We start from the raw sequence: 22346 nt of genomic DNA on the forward strand, positions 1-22346 counted from the left end.
TTCTTATTTGAATATATGTTCCGCTGTCAAGGGAGATCATCTACTTTAGGCAGGTATTAGTTGACAACCTCAACTTAGATAGCCTAATGATTATGCCCATTCGTATAGATTGAATCGCTCAATTCACACTTCAATTGACTGGATGCCTGTTTAGGTAACGGAGTATTGATTAATATGATCTAAATCAAGTCCGGAAGTAGCTTAATTCGACTGATTCTGTTCGGCTGGGAAGGAAAAGGGGAAATAGGATACTAACAAGGGTATCTTACGATGTGGTTAGTTCCTTTAACAGAAAATAGTCGTAGATCGTATTTATTAACACCTTGGATTGCTTCTAGGGCTGTTATCTTATTTTCTATCCGCATCGTATAGGAAACCCCTGCCCCCAGCAATGTTGCAGTCAAGTTGCTCAGATGTGCCTAGCCCCTAAATACGAGCTTTGCTCCACTCGAGGATCAACACTGTTCTTGGCAGGACATAAGAACACAATGTTTATAAGAAGGTAAATGTATCGCCAATATTTATACCGAGGGACCGTTTCTGGTGGTCCCACGACAGACTCATCCTGCTTCCAAGTCCTTCACTATGAGATGCGCGGAACTCCTCCTGGTAGCGGCCAGCCTGGCTGCTACCATTGATGCCCATATTCTAAAGCCTCTGCATAAGAAAGAGGCTTCTGTGTTGGAAGTTACTCTAACTCCAGCGGAAACGGGCGGTGTTGCTGAACTGGTTGCGACTATAAAAAATACTGGTCTCACAGATCTTAACCTTCTAAAGATTGGAACCCTGCTCGACGAGAGTTTACCTGTCCAGAAGGTCTTGGCAGTGGATGAGTCAGGTATGTAAACGATGAACCCCGTTGAAAAGGAGGAGGAAAACGCTAAGAGATATATTTCCTAGGCATTGAGGCTAGATTCAAGGGGATTCACGCAAGCATTCGCTATGATGCTCTCACAGCTGAGAATTTCCGCCTCCTGAAGGCTTCCGAATCTGTGAGCACCAATATTAGTGCCGCTAGCATTCATGACTTCGCCAATTCTGGAACATACACATTTACGGCCGCCGGAGTGATGCCTGTGGCCTCAGCCGGATCTACGAAATTATCCGGACCTGCGCTCGACTTCCAATCGAACAGTGTCAGTCTACACGTTGACGCGCAAGCAGCCGCTGCAGTGCCCAAAGTTCTAAGCTTCAAACCCCTGGAAGCACGCACCAACGTCCAAGATGGTTGCAATGCTACTCAGTTAGCGGCTAGCACCGCAGCTCTTGAGCACTGCGTGACCCTGGCCCTTGCCGCCGCCGCGGATGCCAAGGACCCGTCTTCAGCTCGCTTTGTCGAGTACTTCAAAACCAATTCATCGGATACGCGGCAGATCGTGGTAGACCGGCTAACAGCGGTCTCAAAGGAATGTTCGACGACCAACTCGGGACCGTCGCGGTACTTTTGCTACGACTATTATTCCCTATGCGAAATTGAAGGGCCTCTGAACGCGTATACTGCGTGGGATGTGGACACAGTGGTTATGTGTCCGCTATTTTACGATACGCTTCCCCCTCTGCCGCAGGCATGCCACCATCAAGATCAGGCCACGACCACAATTCATGAGATGACGCATTGCGAAGAGGTCTATAAGCCTCATACGAATGACTATGCGTATGGTTATAACGAGAGCACCGCGCTACCCGCGGACCGCGCTTTACAGAATGCGGACAATTACTCCCTGTTCGCGAATGGTAAGTGCCAAGATCGAAATAGACGTGATACAATACTGACTTATGAATAGCTGTCTATATGAAGTGCTAGCCGGTACCTGGAGCAAAGGGAGCGATTAGACCTAGGGTAGGTAGGTGGTAGGCACTCGATAGGAGAAGTCATATGATAAAATAAGCCGAACTACATAAACTACACCAATACAATTCTTAGTAGCTAAATAGCTAAATAGACTTCAGTTTACGGATGAAGAATACACATTTGGAAGTCTTAGCACCTACATACCTACCTAATAGGTATCTTGAGTAATCATTATTCACACCGGAACTCCTTCAACTCTTAGCCTAGATGCTTTCCCCTTGCCTGATATGCCGCCAATAGTCCATGATAATGGGTTACCGAATGTTGCACATAATATACATAGAAGCTATTAACCATGATCCATGGGCTATCGTATCATTTTTGAGGTTGCCTACTCAGGCTCATCTGCCTCATCCGCCTCATCTGCTTCTTCTACCTCCTCTTCTTCCTCTTCGCCCGAAGTGCCAGCTGCATTGGAATTTTCGCTATCAGTGTCCTCGGCTCTAGTGTCAATACTCCTCTTCAAGTTTGGGAACATCAACTGCTGAGCCTCGTCCTCGTCTAGGACGTCCTCGGGCGGTGCGTCGCTAAGATCACTTTCATCGTCGGCTGAATCGTGAACGCTTCCAGGAGCTGAACTCATATCGCCCTCGACTTCCTCATCCTTCATCTCCGTGTCCTCATCCACCACTCCGTTCTCACTCCGTAATTCGTCGTTCGCCTCACCGTCTTTTCCTTCCTCCGCGGCGGGTGTTTTTCCGCTAGAGACAGAACCGCGAGACTTAGTGCCAGTAGGCTTTGGGCCTTCTTGGACACGTAGGGCTGCCTGTTCTGCCTTGCGGAGGATATCGGCCCTTCTGATGCCTGTCTTGCGAGGCCGTTGCACCCCTTCCGTGTTCGCCGGGGCCGAATCTCCGGCACCGCCTTCTGTGCCCGAGTTTTCGTGGGATTGTGGATTTAAGAGGTTGCCTAACGGATTTGACGGCTTGGATTCTAATGCTTTTTCGGACTGTCGGGCTTCCTCTCGAAAACGTGCTTGCTCCCGCTCTGCGATTAGAGTAGATATGGGGGGACCTGGCAAAGACTTCCCTATCTCATTATACAGCGCCGTATAACAATCAGTCACCAAATCGTCGATGGCGCCAGCCTTCATGAACCCTGCATTGAGCTTTTTCAACTCGATAATCTCCCGCAACGCACTCAGAGTAGGATGGACCAAGGCTGGGTCCGAAGACCAGTCGCTGATTCGGGAGGCGATGATCTCAAACTCTTCGGGGCTTATCGCCTTGAAGTCGTCTTCGAGGACCGGCGAGATCTGATATGTTTGCCGGATAAGTCGCAGATACGAAATGCAACAAGTCTGCCAGAGATCATTAAAATGGTAGAAGTCGGCGCCTTTCTTGCGCAGACGGCGTAGTAAAGCTTCAAAATTCGTCCTGTCTTTTAGGACGACCAAGAGCTTGACAACGAACCGAACATATTGCTCAGTGTAAACGTGATGTCTGCCGGGCCGCTCCGCATCACATTTCCAGACGTTCATCACCATCGTCTTTGTAAGCATGGACTCCCTCAGCACGCTAAAAGCAGCCATCGCATGGACATAGCCTTGCTCTTCGGAATTCTCGTCAAATAGGATCCTAGCATGACGCATGATAATGCGATGTTGCCAGTTAGACCTATCTTTCTCTCGCAGATGGCTGAGTGTCTCGATGACATACGGCTCCCAGTCCTCTAGGTCGTTGATAGTAACATGTTCCCCATCCTGGACGGCGTACGGTTGACGCTGGAGTATATCAGCCGCTTCCTGAGGCGTTATGTCTCCTCGCATGACAAGCTTGTGCAAAATCGACACGATTTTGTAGTGGGGTTCCAAGATAGGGTCTTGGCCGTGACGTGGCTTTGGTAGTGCAGACACAACCTCGACCGCCCTTTCAAGGGCGCTGATGACCGTCTGCATTGTTGGTCGATCTCGCCTATCTCTGTGGTCGAGGGAGGTTGGCGGCTTTTGGTACATCTTCCAGATGCACTTGGCCACCATGTACGGGTTCCTGCGGCTGTTAGATAGTCCGCCAGCGTGGCTGTCGATTCGGAATTTACTTACTGCCATTGTTTTGGCTTGACCTCCATAGCTTTCTTGAACAACCTAGCTGCGTATTTCCAGACTTTATAATCCTCCATCTGAGAGTGAAGATCCTTGGACTCCACACCAGATTCGAGAATAACGAATCGTTTGTGTTCCGAGTGGTGAAACGGTTCCATCGCAAAAGGCTCACGGCTAGAGGCATACATTCGCATACCGAATTTATGATAGAGATCATGGATGTCATCGACGCATTCCGCGATCGCTTCAGGTGGTGCATTCCGAGACTGTGATAGTGCGAGGGTGTAGCAGTGGATTGCGCTGCGTTGGTACTTCACAAGTTCCGCCCTCTCCTTATTCATCTTATCTGCAGTCCAAAGCACGGATTCATCGAGCTCATAGTCAAAGCATTCGGCTAGTCTGAACCACGCATCCCACTGGTCAGGCGTGAATTGCAGTTGCTGGCGTAAGAACGTGGCGCCGATACGAAGGTCGTCAGTAGCGCCTGGTGTCTGCCTCCTGTTGAGGTCCACGCCCTTAAATTTAGTAAACGCGATCATTCCCAGGAGAAAGAACCACCTGTGCTTGGCTAAGGCGCTGTCCGGGGTGTTGACGGTCACTGCATCGATTGATATATTGCCTTTGAGGGCTTCGTACAAGCGAAGCGGCGGGATGGGCCTCTGCAGAGTCTGATTGAAAATCCGTAGATTCTGTATGAACTGCTGGTTTGATTTAGTTTGGCCGATGGCTTGTTGCATATGTTCTATCGTTGTTTTCAGGTCTGACTTAAGCAAATCTTTCATTGGCATACGGTTGGCAAGGACGGAAACTCTCTCAACGAGCGCGGTCGTATTACGCCGCTCAAGCTTCTCAGGAGGGCATCCGTGATCCTGTACTTCGCTGAGGCCAACGCCGAGTTTCAAGCCGTAGAGGTCATAAAGAACTTGACCGAGATAATCTTCCCAGTTGTCTATGAGGTTCTGTTTTAGAAGTTCAACCCGCATCATCTTGAGGAAGATTTTATTAGACGACTTGCAAAATTTCCTAAGGCCCAAGACTTGATGGATTGCCGCTAGATAGTCTGCAAGGTCGTTATCCGGCGTAGTGAAACCTGCCTTGTTCTGCGCAATACCAGCCTTGAGCATCGTATACAAGAGAGACCAGTTCCTAACTTGCATCTCTCGAAGCTTGGTCAAGAAAGACTGAAATGTTGCGCCACTAGAAGCATGTTGGTTCATGCCAACACGGACCTCATCTTCATACATGCAAGATACGTGCAGCATGCAAGATAATTTTACCAAGGCCGAAATGCTGGACCTGAGATGCTCGTCATCTATGATATCGAAAGCTTTCGCGTCGTTGAGCGCCATCGAAAGCGCCTGTATCAATAATTCGTCTAAGAACTTGAGCATCTTGAGGAACAGAGGGCGGCGTGATTCAGCAGACATCGTCAAATAAGAGTCCTGTTCGAAATCGGCAATAACCATCTCGATGCTCTTTAGAAGGCATGAAAATTGCTTCGTTGTATAGTCGATAGCATTGTATGCATCTCCCAGTCGCGTCCACAGAAATAATCTTAGTTCGGTGCTCGTGCCTAGCAAGAACTTCCAGAGATCCCGCAGACCCTGGTTCGCGGTCTGGGAGATGGGCAACCCAGCGTGACTAGCCGTTGAAGCCTCCGGATTTTCATCTATTACCATAACCTCGGGCGCTATCGAATTAGCCGTTGCTATATAAACAGAGGAAGGATTGAGGACGGGCTCCAGGCTCTCGATTACGGAGATAGGGTCACTGAGATCGCTTTGGAATAGGCCGAGGAAGAAGTCCATAGTTGTGAGTTTAGATATTTCCCTGTCAGCCGCATGAGCCGAGATTTCCGGCATAATCGCGTTATTTGGAAGTCGTATGTCGACAGTTTCCGGTTCTTCGACAAGCCTATCTCGGAGGCTCTTCCAGCATTGAAGAACGTGGTCCCTCGATACGCCCTCTGTCAACGTAACGGCAAAAACAGCAGACCATAGAAATCGGAGGGACAGTGAAGAGTCTTCGCTGTCCGGCCGGTCTCGGCTCATCTGCGAAGCAAAGGTGAACCAGCGACCTAATCTTCCTTTTGTTTCGACACGAATAGCAAAATCCACGGCACTATTGGGGTTTGTTATCCGCTCGTAGACGTCTAGATGCAACTCGAATAACATCTGGATTATGTGGTCGACCATAGCTAACGTCTTGGCCGGATCCTCGGATGAAGAGAGATATTTAAGTTCATATTGCACTCGGTTCCAGATATCTTCGTCGAGATGACTGATCACTTGGACTACGGCAGTTTTCGTAGAATCCGACCACTTGCTCGTAAGATAAGTCCCGCACAGATGGCTAACCCACTCGAAAGCAACGTCCTGGATCGATATCCAGCTATCATTCACCTTTTGGGAGAAGGCTTTCAAGCCTTTGGTTTCGTTGAACATAGGCGTTTCGCGTTTATTTTGAGATCCGGGCTTCGAGTGCTCAAGAAAGGACGAGAAGCCAATAGGGGAGGCCTCCTTCTTATTCAGGACCACCCTCGTACTCTCTTCATGAAACTTGATCAGCGAATCGCGTAGATCAACCATGGCCGGCCGCTCAAGTTTGGCGGTACGAGTAGACGACGCACAAGAGTCGAGAACTTCAGCTAGCCGGTTAAAAGTATCGCGATCGGTAACGCCTAAATTCTCTACCATATTCCGCGTCATCTGGAAGAGATTTTGATCAGCGGCTTGGAATGGCTGCAATTGAGTCGCATATTGCGTGTTCGTGTCCATAACTTCCCCGGCAGTTTCACGGCGTCGAATTCGCTTGCTCCTCTTCTGATCTACCACTTCTTCATCGACCCCGTCGGGCAGTCCAGCCGTAGACTGTGATCGCTTTCGCGAGAGAACCGAAACACTTCGTTCGACCCGCGAGTCTTCTACGGTGTTCCCGCTATCAGCGCCGCATTCTTTCGTAGAATCGCTCTGATCGTCTTTAGATAGCGCTGTAGGCTTATTTTCAAGAGTTACTCGGACAGTGGCAGCTTCATCGGATAACTCCGGCTTCGGTCTTTCAACAAGCATTTGGACGTCATCTTGAGTCTCCGGTATCTCGGGAAGATTCAGCGTCACAGCTTCTCCAGATATACCCCCAGTCGCAACCGAATGCACAAGCGACATGCCTAAATCGGCCCACGAAGCTATGGGAACGTTAATAATCAGACGTTTGGGGGTCTGCTGATCCGCTGCTACTAAACGCTTCGACGGTGCAGGTAAGTCGGTAGGGTTCGGAAGAAATGGGAAAGGGTCAAGATGTTTCATAAGACGGTCCGATATTGATTTTTTGAGGAAGGGTATCATGATCGGATGCGACAGAGCGAGCTTGTCGGATAGAACATTCAGTAATTTCTTCAACTGCTCACCCGCGAATCCCTCCGCGAGGGAGGGCGGCTCAACTTCATCCACGGCCGGGTCATCGTCAAGTTCAATAGCAGATTCGAGGCAATATCGACTAATTCTGGCGCTGTTTAGAAATGCGGCAACACGTGCAGCTCTCCTCCAGAGCTCAGCATCCGATGGATCAAAGTCCAGGGCTGAACTAAACTCGTAAAGCGCCGTCTGAGCACTTGCGAGTACCTTCTTATCTTCTAACACAGCTTTAGCATCTCCCCCAACTTTGGCCAAGTGTTTGATATTATCCAGAGCAAACTGGCCATGATTTTTGTATGCGAGGTAAAGGGTCTGAGGAAGACTGCTACCACTCCCGTCGATATCGCCTTGGGAGTCGTCGAGCGGTTGGGCAAAGGGGACATCGACGCCGAGATGACGATGATCTGACTGTCGTTCGGCGCGTTCGAAATCGGTGGCGCTCTCGGGATAACGGAAGATATCAGATTCAAATAGCGATTCATAGGCTAGGGTAGCTTCTTCGTAATGCTTGGGGCCTTGCGCATGGAGCTTAAGGGCTGTTTGGAAACGCTTCAGGGCCTCGTCGATTTGGATTTCGCGGGTGTTATCGACCTCTTCGTCGATATTCTCCTCGGGCTCGACATTAATGGAAGAAAAGGCTGGCTAATTACATTATCAAAGTTAGAGGGTATTCAGAACCATTAGGTCAAATGCCGTACCATTTTGTCGACGGGTGCCTCTTGCGCCTCTCGCGCTGCGTCTAATCGCTACTACAAGTGGGTAAATCGCATAATGACTAGGCGATTTAATACCAAGAGGACGCGATGCTATGTCAATTGTTATTCAGTGAGGACACAAAAGATAAAAGAAATGCGATTAATCAAGTGTTGGTGATGTAGAGGATCAAATTAAGTTGTGTTGGCTGATTTAGTTGGAGATAATACTATGGGTGTATACTAGGGCGTAGCTACCGCGTGGAATTTCTTTTGGGACGCGAATCATCCATTAAACTGAATCACAAGGCTGAGAAGGAAGCAGGGGCCGAATACCAAACTGCAGCTCCAAATACCTCATCAAATCAACTTATGGAAGGCACCCACAATAGCGCCCTGGCGTTAATGCAAGGCTTGGAGCCCGCTAGGCCTGTAACAGTGGATCCAAAGGCACCAGGGGGTACATCCATGGACGCCTTACCTCTTTAAGGAAATATCTTGTAGCAAAACATTAGAGCCTCGCTATAACGATCAAGGTAGTGTTTTAGTTGGAGTATCGATGGCCTGTGCGTGCCAAATCTAAGAAATTCGTCAATCCAGAACATCCAAACACGAAGCTCCGCCGTCTCTAGACCCGTCATATTTATCATATCAATCGTATCATCTGCATCGAGATTTAATACCTACTTACACAGGTATAGACGGATGTGTGCTCTTAATACATTCGACGCGCAACCCTTCTCTACGTGGTGCCATCCGTTCATTTGATGCTTTCTATAGTACTATGTTCCTGCGAATTAGATCCAATTGTCGTTAATAACCAGAGCAATCTTGAAGATTAAAAGAACAGATCACCACCTAGGTACTCCAACAATCACATCACCGATTACCTAGGTACTCCTTCGAATCAGATTCTGCTACCGCGGCGATGCCTCCACCGGCGGTCCCAGAGTAAGATATCCACCCCGTCCCAATTATCACACCTGCCTATCCTCTCTATCCTCCTTATCCTACCTGGCTCTATCTGGGTACTATGTAGTTCGCTTCCCAGTTAACAGCCTCGATTAGGATCTCAGAAGAGGTTTTGCATGAATCAATTGATGCTCGTACCGAGACCTTGGCGTCATTGCGCGAACTTGGCCCTCCCGATCTGGTCCATCTCCTGAAACAGAACCTCAGAAATACTGGGAAACAGGTACGCCACCTACGCGAGCCGCCGCCAGATAGCCAATGCTAAAGATATGTGTCCAGACTGGAGTATATCACCATGTTACCGGTGTCGATGCCTCCTCGTCAGCTAGTCTTGCTGCCTACATCAACACCCTCACATACAAGGAGCATGGCCAAGTTGCCACCCACAAGATCGTAGAAGGTTTATACTGCTGCTACAATGCCTTCTCCAGATTTGATATGCGCGTCCATGTTACCATTCCCGGTACTGTCGAAGCTTACTGCGTTGACGAAAGGGGGGAGAAGCGAAAGGCGACGGACGAACTATGGCTCGAAACATACCTCTGCAGTGTCTTACGTGCCTATTCGTACGCCGACGACGGAAGCGGCGAGACCATCAGGAAGATTATGGGTGTCAGGCGCTTCAACCCCGTTACCAACACCGAGACCGAGCATCGTTTTCTTAGCGCCGCCGAAAGTCTCTTCTTCAGAGGTGCGTGAGCACCTAGCGTGGGAGCCCGTGGGTGCTATGCTAACTTCGTCCAGGATGGCAACTGGGCTCTGACTCAGTAGTCCAAGTTCCAAATAACGTATCGAACCACCTAACTGCAGGTCTGCTCAAATACTTCCATACTACGGGACGTTTTGCTTCGGCCATCAACCTCTTCGAGAAGCTGAGGACCCAGAACGTCGAAGTATCGTCCCTCCTTGCTAAGGTCTTGTTCATGGGCAACGAAGAAGTGCAGGGTGTACGTATATTATACCAGGCGCTTAAGGACTCACCGATGGATTATGTCATGCTAGACACGCAGGCCGATTTCCTGCTAAAGAAGGCGTTGGCAGCTGAGACCCCGGCGCAAAAGGAGGAGAGGCTCAAGATGGCCTTGGGCTGTGCTGATCGCAGCACCATTGCTGCGCCAAGCGAATTTGGCACGTGGGCAAGATTGGCGCAAGTATATGTTGCCATGGAGGACTGGGAAAACGCACTCACGATCCTCAACTCGTGTCCGATGTTCACTTACCAGGACAAGGATGCCCCAGTTATGCCAGAGCCGAAGGATGTCTACCTCCCTACCTTGCCTGAGACGCGCCTTGAGGAGATCGACAGCGAACCTGAATCCCGATATTCCGAACAAGTAGACCCCAGTTTGCTCAATCTCCGCGCCGCGTCATATCGCGGTACCTTTAAGTTAGCCTACGGAATCCTGACAGAAATGACCGCAAAGATTGGCTGGGACCAGCTCCTGAAAATTCGGAGTAATGTCTTCGTCATGGAAGACGAATACCGAACCGAGAAGCATGATAGTGTCACGCAACCTCCGTCAACAAAGCGAAACCCGAGTACTGATGGGTTGCGCGGTACTCCGGAGCCGACAACTAACGGCGATCATACCGATGAGGAAGATGAAGATGATAAGAGTGCAGTCGATGCCGATTCGACAGCGCCCACTCTAACGAATGGACATGGTGAAGCGAGTAGCGTAGAAAAACCGACCCATACTATTGATCCTGGTGAGGTTAAGGCAGACGGTGATACCGTAAGTATTCCCCTTTTTTTCCTGGTTTCCTCTTAGAAAATCGAAGTCAGTATTAAGCAAATCTACAGAGCGCCACTACCGATGAACATCTCTCACGCTTAAACAATAAGCGCTTATGTGAGAGATGGTTGGATAGTCTCTTCATGGTGTTATACGAGGACTTGCGCGTATATACGATATGGAGAACGCAAATGGCGCAATACAGGGCACAGTCGATGCAGTACAAGAAGTCGGCCGAGGAATGGGAGATTCTAGGCGCCCTAGCGGAGCGTCTTCAGCATCATGACGAGGCAGTCGAGGCGTACAGGGCGTGCCTTGCCGCACGATTCAGTCCGAGAGCGTTATCCGGCATTTTACGAGCTTTCGAGAAGCAGAAGAACACGCGAGACACCGTGGCTGCCGTCATTCGTCTTGTGACATGGCAGTACCGTTGGTACTCGGAGTTTTCTCCCGAACTCCTTCACACGATACGCGCATTGATCGAGGAAGAAGGCGCGGTCAAAGTTCGATCCATCATCCAAGCCACAAGTCTACCGCAGAATGTGTTAGATCTAACTCATCACTACGCCGCATTGTGTGCTACGTTTAGAAGTAGTGGAACAGATGGTTGAAACGCCGAAAAGGGAGGATGCCTTTAGGGATGGAGTGATGCGCCTTCATGATATCCGCGTGTTTGTGTAAACGGCGTAAAAGACAGCTAGTAATACAAGATGCCCTTGCTAGTGTTGCAGGACGAAAAAGAATTCATCGATATTTCCCAGCTCTGTAGGCGTCAAATAGTCTCCAATTCGATGGTCTACGCTCAGCATACCCAGTTAAACTGTCGGACCTAAACTGAGAGCACGTGGTATTTGTGCATAAATATCGACTTAGAATCATCCAATCAAAGCTCACTCATAACATCCGGCTAGAGCGGACTTTGACTGGATACCTGCCAATCGTAGCCATCACTTCGCCCGGATATTCGACGTAGCATTCCGAGATACGGTCCAGTTCTTGTATAACTATCCCGGCATTTCTCACCTTTGGCGTATAAATAGTGGGATCTAGAAGCCCATTAGTAAAGTCGTTTACGACGGACAAGAAGTTATATGGATGCTGCTAGGTTTCTTTGTTCCTATTCTTATCACATCTTGCCCAGTGTCCTCTTATCATTTGTCCAGCCACTTGCTTGTGTCCATTATGTCATAGAATGATGCGGTATTTATCTTTTGTATTAAAGAATATACTGATGTCAAGATTCACCTTGCGAAATAGAATGCTAGGGAAAAGAGGCGCAAGGGATGGCCCACTCGTAACAAATAACAACATAGCTAAATTTCAAACATCATCCTGACTTAATCTCTACTACACCTCGAACTTATTATATATAATTCTAGCTATGTCATTGGAGCCTCATACCTAGGTGTATAGGAATCGATGTGTAAGGGTCACTGATACGTACGTACACCAACCCCTAATGTCAGGGGTTCCACTACATACCTACCTAGTAGATGCCTATGTAGTAGGTACCTAGATCGTGCATAATCTTATCAATCTCATCAATTTCTATGTCCACATTGGAAACGAGGGAGCGAAAGACTTCTCCCATTCCAAACCTTCCCGACGCTTCCAGGCTGCTGGAAAGTAGCCAAAATGAGCGGTAGTTCAAATCTCGATGTCATGCTGGTAAGAATTTCTCATGTTTAATCCAATTCTCTTTTTTCCTATTTTTTTCTTTCTTTTTTGTCTTCTTTTCCCATTCATCTATCAAAATTCATCATATCCCCTTCGTAAATCGTTGCAGTTAGAAAGCCGTGGTCTTGTTCTAATTTTTACTTCTACCCGTTGCTCCTAGGCCGGCGGCGGGGCAGCATTCGTCGTGGACTTGATAGTCTACCCATTGGATACTCTCAAAACTCGGCAGCAGAGTCGAGATTTCATCAATACTTTCGCCGACCCGACCACTAAAACGAAGTTGCCATCGAGGCAGCTCTTTAAAGGCCTGTACCAAGGCCTCGGGATAGTCATAGTCGCCACCTTGCCCGCTGCGGGGACATTCTTCACAACCTATGAAGCGGTGAAATCCTTCATTAGCCGACACGGAGTGCCATTAGGTCTCCCGCAACCCCTCGTTCATTCGGGCGCGTCGGCCGTCGCGGAGTGTGCGTCATGCTTAGTACTCACTCCGTCGGAAGTGATCAAGCAAAATGCGCAGATGTTGCAACAGCACGCCGGTGCCTCGCGCGGGTCTGCGTCGCTCCAAGCATTGAGACAATTGGGAGGCGCCGGCGCGGGATCCAAACTGCTCTCAGGCTACACCGCTCTTGTAGCTAGAAATCTGCCTTTCACGGCTATTCAATTCCCCATCTTCGAATTTCTGCGCGCGCGGATCTGGGGGCGGCGGTCCGGCGTGTCCCAGACTCGTACCGGATTCGATGCGAGGGAGAAGGACAGTTTACTTGAAACCGGCATTATCACCGGTACGAGCGCAGGGTTGGCGGGCAGCTTTGCTGCCGTTATCACGACTCCCATGGATGTGGTTAAGACGCGGATGATGCTACAAGCTGGAGATGACCGAGACGTGAAACAGGGTGCTCATAATCGGATAGCTTCGTCGCACGAAGCCAGTAGACATAATCCGCGCGGTGGATTCGCCATAGCGCGCGAGGTTATTGCGGAGAGGGGCGTCGTTGGGCTATTTAGAGGAGCTGCTCTTAGAGCCGTCTGGACGGCAATCGGCAGCGGGCTTTATTTGGGAACGTACGAAGTAGCCAAAGTTTGGCTCGCAAGGAGAAAGGGGTACGATATTGACGATAAGGACATCCTTTAACCAATATCAACATAAATCTACAACTATCCTCTGTCTTCTCCGAATTCTCGTAGCTAACCCCGTCCGGACCGTCATATATACCTCAACACCTATCTAATCCTCAGCCATCCGACACATACACCATTCTGAATGTTCCCGCAGCATCGCCAGAAGTTGATATTATAGGCTGGCAGAAATTGACATCCTTCAGTATCATTTCGTTGCCGTCCTTATCTTTGCCACAGCTCACATCAGCTTTCCAGCAGTTATACTGCGGCGTGAAGGAGTAGAATGCGTAGGTCCCTGGCACCTGTCTCGAACCTTCCGATGACGATGTGATATTGCCTACAGTTAAAGTAGTCCCCGTCTCGTCCATGAAGCTCTGTCCAATGCTGTAACTTATCCCTGCATGTGACCTGTCATCTACAAGAAAGTCTACTCCGGATTCGAAGGTCGCCTGCCTATGTTAGCGACGGTCACCCTTTTTCACACGTAGTAACTATAATGAACATACCTCGAATCCTGTTTCGCTTGTCCAAGTATATGACTGGAAATGCGACACTGCCGTGCTGAATGATTGACTCTCGCTTACTGAATGTGAGCAGGCAGGCGGAGCTTCGCAGCCCTGTGACCTAGTAATGCCTATCTGTGGGCCATCTTCAACGGTAGGCGTAGAAGAATACGAATTAACGATCGAGCACTTCGGGGCTTCACCAGTCGTAGTATCCTTGGGATTGGTGACATGTTGTTTCTCGATCTCCACGATAGCACAATCATCTTGGCCACAGCAAAAACTAGTGATCAAGTTATCTCCGGGCTTTTCGTTCGCCTCGTCAGCATGTTTTCACAAGGTAAGGGATTTGTGTTAGATAAGTGGAGGACGTAGACGTACCCTTAAAGCTGAATAATAACAGCCTTCTCTGGATGCTCTCACGATCTCATCCCCGGGCAGCTTGTTGAGAACCTGCCATCCTCGTGGCGAATCCTTCATTATAACGTATTGACAAGTTCGGTCTACTTCCTCTAGCTTCCACCATACGACTTGAATCGGTGCTTCGTCTAAAGTGTGGTTCGTTTTTACCGCCTCGGAGAATGTCAGATTCTCATAGTAATGGCCTCCGGCATGGCTGTTCCAGTCTTTGATGGAATAGTCTGTGCGAAGTGTGCTGTCTGGGACCGTCACCCCGTCGCTCCAAACATCAAGCTTTTGTTCCTGACAGTTGAAATCACCGTATGCGACGAAGCCTCCAGAAGCAGTTGCATATGTAGGATATAGCAGAACGAGTGAAAGAAGATGTATTAAAGACATCGTATCGGATATATCTTGTGAGTATCTCATCGGTGAACCGTACTGTTAAGTCTAGGCAGTCGTAGAGTAGACGAAGATGTTTCATAGTAGGGTTAGAAGCGGGTGTCCTCTCTCCTTATATACCTGTCTTCGTGGTCAATTCTATCACAGTATCAGCATTGCGGATACCGATGATATGACAGATTAGTCGATGAACACACAAAACAAGGATCAGACGGTATTGTCTATCTAGTCTCATAGATAGACCATACCGACGAGGCTGCCACTCCACAAATCTTTTTTGCTTCCTGGTACAATCCCTGCCAACTTATTTTCTGGCGACCTGAGCTATAAAATTCTCCCACGCGGTTCTCTTACACAGAATTCTCTGGATGTAATAATGCTTCTACGTTATTCTAGAAAGCAAGGACAGCGACCTGAAGAACTAGGTAGTCCATCGACTATGAATGTATCCACCGTGGTGGCCCACTGTTGAAAGAGGCTATAGCTTCAACTCCCGGCCCATGGTTTGCTACTCACATTGCAAGGTCTAGGGTCCGGCGTGTTATCTCCTGTTTCCCATCTGAGATGTAGGTAAGTATTTCGAAGTGCTCGAGAATAGCAGATGGATCCGATCACGAACCCCTCATCGAACCTCGAATCAACGACGAAGAGCAGCGCCAAGCAAGTCGCTAAGGTATTAACGTGCGTTCTCAAAATCTGGGGAAGAGCTTGGCCTTTTCTCGTAGACGCCGTACCCACATGGAGCATAAAAAGACTATCTCTCATATCAAAAGACTAGCCCTATGTTGTTCACCGAGCATACCGACTTGTATACCAGCTTGGGAGCATCCCAATATCAACAATCGTCTTGAAACAAGATATGACGTGGAAAATGATGTCAAGTCTTCCTGTATATTCTGTTTGAATGCTGGAAACAGGTCGTTCCCCGAGTCTATCCTAGATGTAACGTGCTATAAAATCCGTATCTTGTATTGAGATCGGATTTTAGTCTAATTACAAGGTCTAGGAAGGTAGCTATGTGAGTTTTTTAACAAAGAATTATGTCTTATTTGGTCATATACCTACTCAAGATAAGAGCTGCTTGCTACCTATGTATCGGGTTGCGTCTCTAGTTCAGACAGTAAATATGGAATTCTTACGGGGCTGTGATAGAGGGTCCGTGGGGTCGTTATCCGGCCTTTGGTAACCAACGAGGACAAATACAATCAAGCTGACAAGTCAGAAAGGCTGTAGATGACATAAGTGTCCTTTGTACCAAAAAGGGGAGCCCCCTTATACCGACAGATAGGCACTTGACTGGATCGTACGATTCGCGTTGTACAGGCTTGACTTAACTTCGGTGAAATTTCAAATCACGATCTTTTTCGTACTTGAACATTAAAATATGGAGTCTTTTGACGAATGCGGACTTGCCGGCCGAGTTGCCCAAATTTAGTATTATTTCCTTCTGTGGAAACGGTATGTTTGCATTACTCGATCGGGCCTGTCATCTCGACATTCCTTGTGACCTTGGAGGCGCTAAACACTCTCTCCTACTTTTCTAGTCTGTTGTTTGTCTTTGTTACCTAGCGGTGAACGAGAGATAAGCGTCGTTCTCCTATTTACTGGTAGTTTTACGTCACATTTCATACCTTGCTAGGCATAGCCTCGCCCACGTGCGACTGTGCGGCCTATTTTGATGGCCACAAGCTTTCCCCGTGGGGTTGGAATCTTGATGTGTGAATTCCCACTGTATTTGAATGACCTTCCAGTTATTCTAAGTAGTGTCCTGTTGGGCTTCAGCGTTGGATCCTATTAGAATCAACTTGTAACACTAGCTTCGAAGACACGTAAGCGGGGGTTATAAGTGTTTGTTTTACTTTCCCTACATAACGGTAACTGAAAGGACGATGGACGATATCATCCGGCCAGCCTGAAGGTTTTTGAATCGCCAATCATTGATAACAGGAAGAAGCTAAGAGAGATCATGTAGTTGGGGAAGGAGTCACTAACTCGACGATGATCCTCTTCACCGAGCTGCCTGTATTGTTTTCTATTGTTGAGAGTATAGCTGAAGCTTCACGGAGAACCCTGCAGAAATTAGATATCAACTGACTTCGTCGAAACCTATGACCGAGATGATTCTAAAAGAACCCCTATTGATTGGCTAGCTCGCTGTTATCCGACGGTCTAGGTATGTAGGAGAAAATGCCAAGCATCGCGAACTATCGCGTGATGAATGCTCCTTGAACTCAGGCATTACTTAGAGGCAAGATTTGCCGAGAGAAGTGAAATCCCAAGAATCAGGCGGAAAAGGTTGGCATTGTTAGCATATCGTCGGTGAGCAATTCTCTAGTGATAGATGGTCAGCCGACCTTTTGAGGCAATAACTCCTACGCATGGCCCAACACGCTATGTTTGGTATCCTTCTTTGAGTATCTATTAGACTAAATCATATAGGTGCGATTCGGTGTCAGAGGCGTGCTCGGATCGAAGCTCGGTCCATACCTAGGAAACCTACCGGTGGTTGGTAGGTCACCGGATAGACTAGACAAAGAATATTTGCTTTAACATACCGCCATTCTCGGCAGGGGGGATTGAAAACTCATCAAGCAACAGCATCATGTCACTCGGCAATTATACGCGGCATTTTGGAACATATGGCTTCAATGGCGCCAAAGGGAGTCTTAATGGAATGTGGCGGAATTAATTATCAACTGATCCCACAAGTTTAGAATTCTCTATCGATCTAAAGAAATCAACTATAACCTGAAAAGTGCTTACTTAGATATAATTACTAAGATCTCTAGAACCTTTACAATGGGTGTTTGTAGAACCGATAGGGGCAACTCGAGTGTAGTGTGTTAGATCAGTATCGCCTTTGTCTGTTTATAAACAATTGCAGCCTTCCCTACCTAGGCAATATTATGACTCTCGAGTTTCCCTCTTTGCTCATAGACCTTTGACCCCATTCCTAGCCTCTCAGATTGAATATTAATACACGAAAAGAACAATATAACCCTTCAACTGGCATAAGACTACAGTCTCCGTAAAACCGGTAACTGTGCATTGGCGATAGCGCAGGCCCTTTAAGCCTGTGAGCATTGAGGCTCTCACGGTGATCTTCAAAGGTGTCTAACCAACTAGAAGTAAGCTTTGTGGGTGCCAGTGGAGCTCAGGGGTTGCAACTAAAGGGATATGTTTATTACCTAGCTAGAGAAATCCATCTATCCCAGATTAAAATCAGGTAGTTCAACGATACTAAAATATGGCAGGTATGTGTCGCTTAGACTAGGTAGGTGCGAAAAGGGGGTTTCTATAACCCTTATTTAAGAATTTTAAGGGGTACCCGCTTACGTACATGTCTAGGTGATGAATTTCAACGAGGCTAAAAATTCCCCCGCTGGTATCATTTCTTATTAGACTATCTAATCATTAGGTAGATATGTTAATAGGAGAAAGGCGGATATTTGCTTGCCTTCAACCGAAGTCGTCATTATCGTTAGATGATCCCCCTCTAACATAAGTTACTAAATGAATATTCGCATCTTCTATTCTACAATTATCAAGCACGTGTCAGACTTCAAGTTGGCGGTTTCGGAGGTTTGACGACACCAACAGCCCGGATCAGCCGTGCAGCAATAGTCGCATTCTGCTGGTTTGCAAGGGCAATTCAGGCGGATTGGGCAAAGGTTACATCCGCATGGGGGGGTCGAAGGGGTCGAAGCAGCGAATCCGATCCAATGCACTCCGAAATAGTCGTACCTACCGGCATCGGCGCGGTGCCCAAAAGTGCCTTTCGGCTCTTTGGCTCCTTCACTAACTCCAATGGTAGTGACGGAATCGGCTACTTAGATATAGCTTTTGAGCGGAGGAGCACCCATGGGGATGAAAAGCGGTTTCTTGGAGAAACCAACGAGGTTTAGCGCATGGTAATTGTGACGATCCTTCTGCTTCTGCTTGTGTACCTTATTATCTATGCGTTATCTCGAGACTACCTATCGACTGGGTTTAATGTGCAATATGCTCTGATCTGAACAAGGTGGTAGAGGGATTGGTTGGGCATTTTTGTGCGAGGACTTACGAAGAATGTGAAAGTGAAAGCCTCAAAGCTACCCCTACTATGTAGATAGGTATAACATGTTGAATCCTGATGCATGTTGGCGTGTTACAGTTACTTGCAGAAATGAAAGCTCGCCAATGCACGATTCGTTCATCGCAGCATTGTGTCCCGTCGCTCGTTGAGGGTTGGTCGTCGAATGCCGACCTATCTTTAGTCCTATTCGGCGGTTGCTACCTTGCAGGCTGTCATCTCATCTATCTCTACATATGTGACAGTCGGGGGAAATAAAGGCTGGCCCGACCAAATCCGATTGGTCAATTGGTGTTATACGCACCTAGGTATCGCAGATATGATGGATATAAATGATATTTGGTACATGACAAAATACACGAGCACCTTCAGACCCGTTGCCTATCAAGATCGAGATCCACTTATGAGATTGCGTACTTCGAATATTACCGGTAGGTAAAACACCGTTCAAGTGGGCCGCAGGAGACCACGCGTAGATTGATTAATAGCGGTTATCTACCTGGGTAATTAAAGAGCGAAGGCTCGGGCCCAGGTTCAGATCCAGTCCGGGGTACGTGGGAAAAAGTTTGGTAAAAAGAAAGACCAAGACGAGTCGGTTCGGCCGTATGTAATTCAAGACACATGCATATATATTTACATAGGGAGGTATATGTAAGGAGAGCGGTAGGTATATGTCACTTGCATTCTACATGTATGCATGTTATTAAGCTCCAGATTCCCAATCTTAGTATGTTTTAGATTTGGGATTGTCCTACCTCAACGCTGGCTAAATTGTGGCGGCTCGATGGTATCAACGGTTTGCGGAATGGCGCGATCAGCTACCGGGATGGCTGAGGGCCCAGAAATTTTTATTACCAATTCACCACAAAGAATATCGAAGACATAAGCATGTATCATAAGCATGTGTCCTGCAGCTGGGTCCGCTCGCCATACCGCCGATAGATGATAACTTGAGATCATCTCTGGGTTTGCGTTGTCAATGTGACTGTGATAGCTCTCACTCTCTCTGGGCGTGTCTTTCGTCCCGTTTATGCCGGCGGCTTGGAAGTCTGCCTAGAACAGGTTCGGCTTGCATCCACCTGGATGTCCTAGGGGCTCTTCAGCATAAAACCCACCCCAGACCCCCTTTCGGAGTGGTTAGGCCTTTCGAATGTTGCCGAACAAAAATTGAATTCTCAATACCAACTCGTACTCACATACTATTCCAAACCAGCTATCAGCAGGAGGTATCTTATCAAACACTCCAGTATGGCCTTAGATCAGGTGTTACCACACTCTTTGGAGCTTCCGCATGCATCTCTTCAAGAGAAGGAACCAATAAAGGTTTCGACATGGGAGATAGCGACAGTTCCCGCTGATAGTGCTAGCATCTTCGCGCATGATGGCGAGCACCTCTTCGTCCAGTCGCCCTATACCGAGCAGGAACATCTTCTCGACTTGAGAACTCTCGATGTAGAGAATGCGCTGCTCGCTCGCGCACTTGCTAGCATGCGATGCCTGAGACCGGATTACGCCACCTCCCCATACACCGAGACGTTTAACTGGGACGAGATTATGGAGAATGTGGTACGACTCGTACGGCAACACGATCATAGGTGGAAGGAGACTTCCTTCTTCATCGTCGCTTTTCGATCACAGATCCCGCCTACGACGGTGTACGAGGACCTGGGGGCGCTGGATAAGGTAGCGCATGCAGAAGCGATAGCAAGCGGTGGCTTTCTGAAGTAGGTGCCCGCTCCTTTTTCGGGCCCGCGCCCATGCGGAAGAGGACATTAACAGAGACTAGATATTGGTTCGGGCATCCTGATAAGGACGGCAGAAACCTGGCTACCTGCCTGTGGAGATCGCAAGAGGATGCGATAAAGGGAGGAGTCGGGCCTGGACATCGTAAGGCAGCGGCGGCAACACGGTCGTTGTACTCGCATTGGAAAATTGACCGGCACAGGCTTATCATTCGGGATGACGTGAAAAGCTGGGAAATTATTGACTGGGAATGAGCCCGTAGGGTTGCACCAAGCTGCACGGTGACCGGCTGGCATGGCTCAACTTCATGTGCCTGAGATAGAGGCGACGGGGTGGACGAATGAGATGAATCCGCGGCCGGCGGGCCGTCTATCTCGAGCGTCCGGTCCGTCTCTTTTGCTTGTGATTTCCACAGCAAGGCATGGGTGTATCGGTTGTTTTCCAGGGAGAGACTGTGGAATAGATGATAGAGGATCCTCCGAGTAAGACATGGCTAGATAGGACGAAATGATAATGATAATGATAAAATAGATGCGGAAGTATAGCCTCCCTCTCCTAATCGAGGATTGATAGCCCACGATGAGACTAGCATCGTTTCCCTTCCGGTGGCAAAAATGAGAAGCTGAATTGCTGAATTGTTGGATTGCCAGGTTGCTGGGGTACTTGCTCCCCAGTAGTACTGTAGCACCCTTGAATTCTAGAGTCGATACTGGAGCCAATCCACTTTTGCTGCCAGGCGACGTTGACAGGGCTCGTTGTCGACATTCATATATACGCACGGGACACGGGATTCGAGCATATGACGAAGGAGTAAAAACTGGAAGGAGACGACGTTGCTTTGAGGCTCTTTAAATACCTAGCTATGTTTTATTTGTGGAATGTCGACATGGAAAATGACAACATGAGCGTGGGGGTTCAAACGTGGGATGTTTGTCCTTATTATTATTATTATTTTTAAGTGAGCGATTGATGCCGACGCCAACATGTGCCCTGAAAAACGAGGGTTATCATGCTTAATTGGGTACGCTGCTGTTTGATGCATATAACGTTCTAACCAGTACTTTTCCTTGTGTGATAGAGTAGAGTAACAATGCAGTACTTGGCAAAGACCTGCAGGAAACAATTAACCGTTAATTTACGGTTTGTATTTTTCGAACCATAAATATATGGTTTATCTTAATCTAACATTTATTTATCCGAGCGTTTATAAAATTAAACGATTACTTACATTCTATTGTTAAATATCTTCAAACGTTTGAGTTTCAACAACGGTTTTTAGTTGATGATAGCTTCAATAGGTGTGTGTAACCACTTTGGTATTTGGATCTATCCTGATCTATCCTAGTCTATCCTGATCTAGGTGTGTGTAGCCATTTTGATACTTTGGACCTTTGATCCTAAGGTGTGTGCAACCATTCCAATCGTTCTAGTCTAACTGTTTTGATCTTGTTGTGTTACTTGCCTTAGAGTCTATATAAGACCTAATTCCCACTCACCTACTTACACTCCTTCTTCAAAACTTCAAGTGCTCCAAGGTTCAAAGTCTTTGAAGAAGTCTTCAAAAACAAACCTACCTACCTACCTACCTACTTAGGTCCCACCAGGATCGTCTCCAGGAACGCCAGGAACTTCAGGACCCTTATTTGCCAGCGGTGCTTACTTACTGGTGAGGCTCAACTACATGGCTCAACTGCATGGCTCAACTGCATGTTCAGGTAGGTA

General features: G+C 47.9%; 6 protein-coding genes across 6 annotated transcripts; 4 read left to right on the top strand and 2 right to left on the bottom strand.

Moving 5' to 3' along the window:
- Positions 1-536: 536 nt before the first annotated feature.
- F4807DRAFT_290327 (Deuterolysin metalloprotease family-domain-containing protein) lies at positions 537-1994 on the top strand. Its single transcript, XM_047994797.1, has 3 exons — positions 537-838; positions 901-1734; positions 1785-1994. Exons 1-3 carry the CDS (start codon positions 586-588, stop codon positions 1802-1804), a joined length of 1107 nt encoding a protein of 368 aa, XP_047849725.1. The 5' UTR covers positions 537-585; the 3' UTR covers positions 1805-1994.
- On the bottom strand, positions 1984-8296 carry F4807DRAFT_290338 (uncharacterized protein). The gene is made up of 3 exons (XM_047994798.1): positions 8005-8296; positions 3894-7948; positions 1984-3840 (listed from the first exon to the last, which is right to left on the bottom strand). The coding sequence occupies exons 1-3, from the start codon at positions 8005-8007 to the stop codon at positions 2184-2186; spliced, it is 5715 nt and encodes a 1904-aa protein (XP_047849726.1). The 5' UTR covers positions 8008-8296; the 3' UTR covers positions 1984-2183.
- A 630-nt stretch (positions 8297-8926) lies between these two features.
- Positions 8927-11317, top strand: F4807DRAFT_454107 (chaps-domain-containing protein; the record flags this gene model as incomplete). Its single annotated transcript, XM_048000540.1, has 5 exons — positions 8927-8949; positions 9067-9193; positions 9250-9661; positions 9715-10706; positions 10775-11317. The coding sequence occupies 5 exons, from the start codon at positions 8927-8929 to the stop codon at positions 11315-11317; spliced, it is 2097 nt and encodes a 698-aa protein (XP_047849727.1).
- A 512-nt stretch (positions 11318-11829) lies between these two features.
- F4807DRAFT_290348 (mitochondrial carrier) lies at positions 11830-13812 on the top strand. Its single transcript, XM_047994799.1, has 2 exons — positions 11830-12374; positions 12544-13812. Exons 1-2 carry the CDS (start codon positions 12342-12344, stop codon positions 13516-13518), a joined length of 1008 nt encoding a protein of 335 aa, XP_047849728.1. The 5' UTR covers positions 11830-12341; the 3' UTR covers positions 13519-13812.
- Positions 13619-14806, bottom strand: F4807DRAFT_464866 (uncharacterized protein; the record flags this gene model as incomplete). Its single annotated transcript, XM_048002196.1, has 3 exons — positions 13619-13954; positions 14012-14314; positions 14390-14806. 3 exons carry the CDS (start codon positions 14804-14806, stop codon positions 13619-13621), a joined length of 1056 nt encoding a protein of 351 aa, XP_047849729.1.
- A 5179-nt stretch (positions 14807-19985) lies between these two features.
- F4807DRAFT_290395 (uncharacterized protein) lies at positions 19986-20904 on the top strand. Its single transcript, XM_047994800.1, has 2 exons — positions 19986-20605; positions 20668-20904. Exons 1-2 carry the CDS (start codon positions 20130-20132, stop codon positions 20876-20878), a joined length of 687 nt encoding a protein of 228 aa, XP_047849730.1. The 5' UTR covers positions 19986-20129; the 3' UTR covers positions 20879-20904.
- Positions 20905-22346: the final 1442 nt, after the last annotated feature.

This window comes from Annulohypoxylon truncatum (assembly GCF_022578515.1).
Source record: "Annulohypoxylon truncatum strain CBS 140777 unplaced genomic scaffold F4807scaffold_45, whole genome shotgun sequence".
NCBI lineage: Eukaryota > Fungi > Ascomycota > Sordariomycetes > Xylariales > Hypoxylaceae > Annulohypoxylon > Annulohypoxylon truncatum.